The 9547-nt window shown below is 42.0% G+C and overlaps 1 protein-coding gene across 1 annotated transcript; it reads left to right on the top strand.

Annotated features, from left to right (window-relative positions):
* The first annotated feature begins 698 nt into the window (after positions 1-698).
* Positions 699-1634, top strand: LOC149196187 (uncharacterized). Its single transcript, XM_089408212.1, has one exon. The coding sequence runs from the start codon at positions 699-701 to the stop codon at positions 1632-1634; it is 936 nt and encodes a 311-aa protein (XP_089264338.1).
* The last annotated feature ends 7913 nt before the right edge of the window (positions 1635-9547 follow it).

Raw genomic sequence — 9547 nt, 5'->3', positions numbered from 1 at the left:
ATCCTCTTTTATGTGTTGTAATACTCTTAGTGTTATATTGTTCATCATCATTCAATATTAATCTTACTGGCTTGTCTCTAAAGCAACTGTACAAATCTATTGGCACAAGAAAGAATAAGACAACCCTATATTTTGAATGAGTACCTTGAAGATCCAAAAAAATAATGGTTTGATATATTACATATTACAAATACAATTAGAGCATTAATGCTATTGGAACATTAATACATTGTTGGATTGGTAATACACATTTATTGCTTGGAAATACATTTTTTTAGTTACATTTATTGTCCAACTAGGAATAAAAAAATTGTATCCAATGGTTTTTTATTATCAAGCCAACAATAAAAGTCAAATGAGTTTTTACTATCGAGCCAATAATAAAAATCAAGAGAGTTTTTATTTTCTAGCTAGCAAGCAAAATTTGTAATCAAAGACTCCCAAGAACGAAGAGAGGTCGCGTGGCTCTGCAACTAGGGTTTCCGACAGACAACCAGCGCCATAGCACACAAGGACGGCTCTGCAGCCTGAGAGGGTCTGACGTCCAGCGCCTGACAACGAGCCTCAGGAATAAAGACGACGCACATGGAACCTCCACAGGGGGGGCCTCGAAGCCCTCCCCTCAGTCAAAAAATGCGTCGCCAGAGCACACGGGATCCCTAATATTTGGGTCGATCTGCGCAGACAGGAATACCGAGATGTCATTGCAACAGAACAAGTTGAAAGATAAAGCAATACCGACTGACAAGAAGGATGCAAACCCAGAAGGAAAAGACAAGCTAGAGGAACAAATCAAGGTTACTTCAAAAACCTGCAAGTCGATAGCAGAGGAAAGACCCAGGATAGAACTGCCCAGTCAGATAATCAATGAGAGAATAAAGTACATGACAGAACATGCACTCATAGGAAAGTTCATAGGAATGTGGCCAACCGAAAAAGCTTTGCACGATTGGATCTTGGCAAAATGGAAACCCAAAGGCGACATCACTCTGCAGCTGGGACCGAAGGGTTTTTTTACTGTTATCTTTTTTTGCTTAGAAGACAAGTTCAGAATCCTAACCCAAGGCCCATACTTCTTTAACTCAGCAGGCTTGTACCTGAGAGAATGGATAGCAAGATTCAATCCGGACAAGGAAGACCTCACCTGGGCCCCTGTCTGGATCAGAATGTACTCACTTCCCGAAGAATATTGGAATGAAGGAATACTCAAGAAAATTGGAAGCGGACTGGGGGAATACATAAAAGCAGCAGAAGAAACAAAGCTACGAAGATACACTTCATACGCCCGCATCTGCGTCTTCATGCGACTAGACAAGGTGCTACCTGATACGGTAAGTTTATCTCATGACGACTATGAATGGATCCAACCTCTAGATTATGAACATGTTCCGTTTAGATGTCGCAAGTGCCATGCTCATGGGCATCTTTTTAGGGATTGTCCGCTAAATGTCATAGCCCCTACATCCAGCCCCTCTGACCCCTCTGATAAGTCAGCCCAAGAAGGCTTTACCAAAGTTTATAACCGAAAACGAGCTCACAAAAAGCCTGCACCTAGGAAGAAACTACATCAAAACTCTGCTTCCACTCCTCCCACGAGTAATAGTTTTCAGATTCTGGCTCATACCTCAGAATAACAACCCTCAAGCTCAAAGCCAAATGCGACACTGCTATCCACCCCCGACATCAACAATCCTTCCAGCTCTACCCCAGTTTCTAGTAACCCAAAGGACAAAAAGGCCCCCCTCATGGATAACCAAAATGACAGTACAGGAAAAGAGATTGAAATGGAAGTAGATGGAACCTTGAACCATCTCATTTCCCTCGCAGAAACAACTGGAGAGAAAATTCAACTGGAAATCATGGACGAAGATCCTGAAAATTTCGACATGGAAGGGCTGGACTTACTAGAGCTCGAGCAAGCATGCAAAAAGAAAAGCTATGATCAAATCCCAGAATTGCAACTCAACAAGCTGGAAATAGTTCTATCGAAGGTATATCAGCAGAAGCAACTAGGCATCCAACCAAGCAGTACCTGGGATGGAAGCCTCCCCCCAAGAGATTTCAAAAAGAGAGGAAGAAGAACAGATCTCCAGCGAACAATTGAAGTAGGAAAGATCTTGGTGGATTCAGGCAGGTATGCAAAATTGACGAAGTACTACAAACCCTTCATCAATAGTGAATCATGAAACTCACATCATGGAATTTAAGGGGGCTCAATAGCCCAGGGAAACTCAGAACTCTAAAAAACATGATAAAGATGGAGAAACCGCAAATGTGTTTTCTTCAAGAAACTAAATGCAATAGCAATACGCTAGGAAGCATCCTCTCCAGAGCTTGGCCAGGATGCCAATCAGTAGCAGTAGACGCAGAAGGAGCATCAGGAGGATTAGCTATAGTATGGAACCCACAGATGATCGCTCTCCAGGACTTTCATGCCTCCCACAATATAATACAGGCTACCTTCCACATCATAGGTACTAATATTCACGACAACCTTACTAATGTCTACTTCCCACAGGAAGCTGGAAACAAAATAGCTTTACTCAATACAATAGAAGCACTTAGCTTAAGTAGAACGCATCCTCTTTGGATCATCAGAGGGGATTTCAATATGATCACCAAGCTGGAGGAAAAACAGGGTGGGCGAATCAGGCTGGATCAGGAAAATGTCTACTTCAAAAACTTTATACAAAACAACTCACTCATCGACTTGCAATTCTGCAACGGCATACATACGTGGAGCAATCGCAGAGCTGGAAAGTATCAAATCACCTCAAAGCTAGATAGATTCCTCATCTCCGATAATTCGGTTCATCTAGGCGGGGATATAGCAACCGCCATTCTCCCTTACTCAGGATCTGACCATTGGCCCATATCTCTCCAATGGCAAAGGCCAGGCAACACTATCAAGCGACCCTTTCGCTTCGAAGAGTGTTGGCTCACACATCCTGCTTTCAAGGACTTCGTCAAAACAGCGTGGAGTAACTTCTGCCCACCGGAAGGATCTAAAATGTTCCAATTTCAACAGAAACTCAAATATCTAAAAATCCAAATTAAGAAATGGAACCAAGAGACATTTGGAAACATCTTCAAGGAACAACAAATTCTAAACAAGGAAATGGCAGATCTTCAACAACAAATCATAGACAAGGGACACACCAACTGGACCTTAGAACAGGAGCAACACATAAATACTCAATTGGAGGAGAGGAGAAAGCAGGAGGAAATTCTATGGAGGCAAAAATCCAGGATAAGATGGTTAAAAGAGGGGGAAAGGAACACTAAATTCTTCCATAGAACTACTGTCCAAAGACGAATGCACAACAACATTTCCTTCATTCAGAATCAGGAAGGGACAAGAGTGGAAAAGCATGAAGAAATTGAGGAGGAATTTCTTCAACATTTCCAACAGGTGCTCAGTGAGCCTAAGGCAAACAGAAATCCAGCCATCGAAAAAATCATTCGAAAGATTCCAAAAATTATCACTGAGCAACATAATGAGCTCCTCCTTCGCCCCATTCTACCTCAGGAGGTGGACATAGCCATGCACCAGCTCAAAGAGGGCAAAGCCCCGGGACCTGATGGTTTTTCAACCACCTTCTATCACAAGTTCTGGGAGATGTTAAAAGATGAGGTTTGGCAAGTTGTGGAGGAATCCAGAGCACTGCACTGGCTCTTACCTGCCCTCAATGCAACCTTCATCGCGCTCATCCAAAAGGAGGAGATATCTAACACACCGAACAAATTCCGCCCAATAGCACTATGCAACGTTATTTATAAAGTTATATCCAAAGTCGTTGCAAACAGGCTAAAACCTCTTCTGCCTCTATTAATATCATCGGAACAGTCCGGCTATGTAGAAGGGCGGCAGATCCTCGATGGAATCATCCTCACGCATGAAGTTATCCATACCCTCAAGCATCACAAACAGGCAGGTATGCTACTGAAGCTCGATCTCTCAAAAGCATTTGATAAACTAAGTTGGACTTATATGAAAAAAATGTTAAATGCTTATGGTTTCTCACCCATGTGGGTGCGGTGGATTATGAGTCTCATATCTTCCTCCTTCTCCATACTTGTAAATGGCATCCCTCAAAACCCTTCAGTCCCTCCAGAGGAATTCAGCAAGGCGATCCTCTTTCCCCATTCCTCTTTGTTTTAATGGCCGAAGGACTAGGAAGGCATATTAAATCTGCTCTTGCCTCCCATCAGCTCAAAGGCCTTTCCATCCATGGTACCCCAGCCATAACCCATCAGCAATTTGTTGATGATAATATGCTATTTGGATACCCTTCGGTTCAGGAAGCCTCCCTCTTCAAATCTCTTCTCAATGACTTCACTGAAGCCTCGGGCACCAATGTTAACAATGCCAAATCTCATATCTACTTCTTTCACACAGCTCCTGTGGTGCAGCGGGTAATAGCTCGCATTTTGGGTTCCCCATTGACTCTCTCCCCTCAAAATATCTTGGAGCCCCCCTCATAGACTCAGCCATCAAACATTCCACCTGGCGCACCTTAATTGAGAAGCTGGATTCGCGTCTAAATCTGTGGACGCATCGAACTCTTAACATTGCTAGCCGGGTGGTGCTCATAAAGGCTGTGCTTCAGGCTATGCCGCTCTATCTGTTTTCAATTCTTGCAGCACCCAAATGGGTTATAAAAAGAATAAAGGATCTTCAACGCAACTTCCTATGGGGGAGCACAGCTACCAATCGTAAATGGGCCCTGGTAAACTGGACAACTGTTTGTATGCCAAAAGAAAAGGGAGGCATTGGATTGCGAGATCCCAATCAAAGTAATGCAATAATGTGTGCCAAACTCTGGTGGCAGTGGCTCTCCAACACTGATAAACCTTGGGCCTCAATCTGGACAGCCAAATACGCAAATCACAGACCACAAAAGGAGCTTATAAGACTTATTCCCAATGCAAAAGGCTCCCTCATATGGAATGCGGCCAAGCAACATTACATGTTGATACAACACCACAGCTTTTGGGAAGTAAGAAATGGCGAAACAGCACGCTTCTGGACTAACACCTGGAACCAAATGCCAAAGCTCAGTAGCACTCTCCACCCTCTTCCATCTTACATTAGGGAGGAGCAATAGCAGCAAACAGTTAGACAACACTGGACCCAGGAGAATGAGCAAGGATACAGGCAATGGATTCAAAGTGATAGGATAATAAGGAATACGGATCGCCCCTTCAGGGAGAGTCTGGAAAGGGAGCTCCAAAATCGACGCATACGACATTCAGCAGACAAAGACATTCTAAGATGGGGATATAGGCCAAAAGGAACCTTCACAACTTCCGAAGCTTACAAATTAATCAACTCCAATCCGTCTCCCCTCGATCTCCTCTGGGGAAAAATTTGGGATTCTGGCATCTGGCCGAAAGTATCTCTTTTTCTTTGGCTGGTGGGACATCAATAAATCCTAACATGGGATAGGCTAAGGAAAAGGAATTATCATGGTCCCTCGATGTGTGTCAATTGTAGAGCCCAGGAGGAAACCCTTCAGCATTTGTTTGACTCCTGCGCTATAGCCAATCAGTTATGGGAGAAGGTAAGCTTCAGATGTCAGAAAAGATGTAGAGTGGCAGAGGACATCATAAATACTCTGCGTCTATGGCAAAAGAAACCATTCAAGAGTGGAATTCTTAACCATATGTGGAAAATAATTCCAGGTTTGCTAGTTTGGGGAATTTGGAAAGAAAGGAACAAACGTATATTTAAAGATCAAAGCTCTTCTTTAGAGAATATATGGAGCAGATTCTGCACAAACCTCAAAGAAACATTGCTGATACATACCTGGACAAAGGAGGACCTTCCCTCACTCGACAATGAGAGAGCCATTTGGGAAAATTGGAATATGCAACTCCCTAATGTTTCTCTTAACAATGCCCCTAGAACCTTCAATTCACACAAAGATTCTTGGACAGCTCCTCCAGAGCACACATTCAAGCTCAATTTTGATGGTGCCTCAAAGGGCAACCCTGGGAAGGCAGGCTATGGTGGAATATTCAGGAATCATGCAGGAAAGTCTCAACGGATTTACTTTGGAAATATTGGTTGGGACACCAACAACTCGGCGGAAATGGAAGGCTTATGGCAAGGTCTCCTCTTAGCAAGAACACACAACTACTATCCTCTGGAGGTAGAGGGAGACTCTCTGCTCCTTATCAATATGGTCAAACAACTCCTCAATGGCTCTCATGCAAGCAAGATAGCAACGAGTTGGAGACTGGAGGCCAGATTAGAAGCTATAGAACTTGAGCTTCTTAACAACAGAGCAATAATCTTCAGTCACGTTAAGAGGGATGGCAACAAAGTCGCCGACATCCTAGCCAATGTGGGGGTAGAAAGCAATCACGCCTTTCTCACAGGATCATTAAACATAATTCCAAACAATGATAAAATACAGGAATGCAATCAGTTGGTTCAAGAAGAAGCTACACCCCCGATGCGGGTGATCTGTAGAGCAATAACCACGATGGGACGGAGGAAGGCGGAGCATGGCTGGCACCTGTCCAGCATGCTCGCCGGACAGAACTTCAGGTGGGAAGACATTAATGCGAAGGTGATTAACACCATGGGAGCTCATCTGTTCGGTCTTGGCATTAAAACACTGTCCACTTACGCCTGCTCAGAAGGATTTCGGCCTGCAGCGAACTTGATTGCCATAGTAATGGCGGGTGAGGATCGAGGGAATGGCACCTGCGTTTTAAATGACCTCACTGCCAGTAATCTGAGTCTATGCTTCATTCTGTTCGGAAAGATCTAGAGCTGTGAGAAAGAATGGGTCTGGGGATGGTCTGACGTCGGAGGCTGGTTTCGAATTGAGCCTGAGACTATGCTCTGGCGGTGTAATTCCCTCACAGAGACAAGCAACAGCCCCTATGGTTTCAATACAGGTCAAGGTAGCTCCACTGTTGGAGACTTTTTTACTGCTGTTCGAGTTTGTCATTACGCGATGCCGAGACCCCGCCAACGTATGCTGAGTCGCAGAGGATCTGGAAGAGGCACCCCTTCACGGCCCCCTGCTGAGTCGGGTTCCTTGGGGATTTCTTCTCATCATCGGGGAACAGAGCGCATTTTGACCCCTAGCCACTACCTGGACCCAAATTCTCCAGACTCTGCCAATTCGTCTTCATTTGGTTCAGCCACTTTCTCGTTCAATTGCTCTCTCACGCGCCCTTGAATAACGGCTCATGTCTCTGTTCTCTTCATCGAGGAAGCTCAGAACGAGGGAGATTCCAGCGCTCCAATTCCACATTATGAGGAAGTCCATAATCCCAGTTCTCCAAAGCCCACCTCAGAAATGCATCAGGAGCAGCCCCAGCCAGCCAGCGCCATCAGCTTCATGCCAGAGGCCCATGCTCAGCCGGACATGCAGGAACCGGAAATGGGTTGGTGTAGGATCGTAGAGGAGAAGCCCGATGAGTAATCCAGGTTCCAGCTCTCACCATTTTTAGATGCCCAGTGAAAAGGAGGAAAGGTTATCTATGGTTCTGTCTATCAATCTTTCTTCATGTTTTCTGTACCGTTTCTATTGTCTAGTGTCTGATGTGGCGATGCTACTTGTGTCTGTATACCCTTCACAGGGAATGTCTAGTGTCGGATATGTGCATCACTCTGTCTCCCCTGCGCGGGAAGTAAGGTTCAATCTCTCTGTTTCTAAATCTGTCATGAACAAACGACCTAACTCACAAGCTTGATGGCTCTCTGTTTTCCAAGGATGTAATTGTTCTCTTTTTTGTATATAATAGATTAAACTTACTTAGCAAAAAAAAAAAAAAATTGTAATCAAAGTTGTGACTACATACAATATAATTGTAATCACATGTTGGAGCAGTGTTGGTTATTATTTGGAGCAGCGTATATAACTTCACTTATAATGTGTTGGCCAAAACCTGTTGAAGATATTCATATATATAATTGCATTACAAAGAAAATGAACTAGAGTTAACATTATTATTCTTGCAGAACCAAAGTTAATATCCATTAGCAACATTAAACTTACAACAACACACTTTGGAGCAACATTAAATGTTACTGGAGCAACGTTAAATGTTACTGGAGCTGCATTATGCATTTGGAGAGCAGTGTTCATATATATTGCTTTCATAATGCGTTAGCCAATGGATAATATTTAATAGTTAATGGGCATCTTTCACTTAATGGTGGTTTCATTCTAATGTTAGCGTTGGAGTGTGGTGAGGACAATGATATTTGCAGTACAATTTTTTGCAATGGGTTGAATTAAGTTCCAACAACATTATACAGTTATATACTCAATACAATGCAATTTGTTTAATTGAGTTGAGTTGCATTACAATGCAATTCGCTCTTCCAAGCACATTACAATGCAATATAATGTGAATACAACATTCTTCATATATATTGGTGCTAGTTATTTATATTCTGAAACTTTTATCATGCAATTTCATTCCTTTGTGGTGGAACCTTTCAATGGTGTGCAACGTTCAAGCCATGGATTGCCTATGAAATGGAATCATGGAGATATTACTCGTACTTTTATAAATTAGGGTTTTGTGCCCTAACATGATATACGCACAATTTTTAATGGAGTAACATTATTTTTTATATGGAGCAACATTATTTTATATATGTATTGGAGCACCATATTATATACAATATTTTATATATTAATAATGGAGAAAAATGTAGGGGTTGAAAACAACATTAGAGAGAAACATAGGGTTGTATAAACAACTTTTGAGAGCGTTCATTGATATGGCAATAGAATTGAGCATTGGATACAATGCAGTGTTAATATGAGCATTAATATATATTTTGTTGAGCAACGTTAACTCATTTTCAGAGCGGTATTGATCATTGTTTGGAGCAGCAACCATATATAATGGAACGACATTAAGTGAACCAAAAAAATAAATAAAGGAAAAATTAAAAATATATTTTTAATCCTCGAGAAAGAAAACCCCATGTCATTTGGAAAATATCTGCCGATGATGGCTGGAGGATAGAGAGAAAATAAGATTTGGGCTTATACCTTGCATAAGAAGTTGTGAAAGTTGGCAAGACTTTGAGAGGCTAAGGCTAACGAGTTTTTGAGCTAGACATAGAGCGAGTGGAACCTTTGGAAAAAGTTCCTTGATTATAGATTTATAGACTGGAGTGGTATGGTTTTGAGGATCATGAACAAGATAAATCAAAATTGTGTTTCTAAAATGTCTAAAAGAGAGAAATCTTGGGGGAGAAATCTTGGGAGAAAAGTGGATCTGATTTCTAGTCTCATGGTATTGTCCTTCCCCATTAATCTTTCGAGGAGACTAGAGAGGACACATAAGTACTTGTGTGATGTTTAACTCCTTTTATGGTTTCTTTATAGAAGAATTCTACATTATAATGATAAAGAATTGTTATTATGTTAAAGTAAATATTTGTGTCATAAGAAGAAAGGGAATTTAATTATTTACAGAAGACTTTTGTGTATTAATAAGGAATGGAAATTGTTGAGATAGTAACATTGGTACAAAAAAAAAAAAAAAACATTTAAGTTATAGC

The sequence above is a fragment of the Pinus tabuliformis genome, chromosome 2_2 (assembly GCF_031772625.1).
Source record: "Pinus tabuliformis cultivar Carrire ecotype Pingquan chromosome 2_2, CPIR1, whole genome shotgun sequence".
In the NCBI taxonomy this organism is placed as follows: Eukaryota; Viridiplantae; Streptophyta; class Pinopsida; order Pinales; family Pinaceae; genus Pinus; species Pinus tabuliformis.
This window is presented reverse-complemented; position numbering and strand designations above follow the sequence as displayed.

Coding starts and splice junctions, on each gene's coding strand:
- LOC149196187 (XM_089408212.1), top strand. CDS start 699: ATGTCATTGCAACAGAACAAGTTGAAAGATAAAGCAATACCGACTGAC.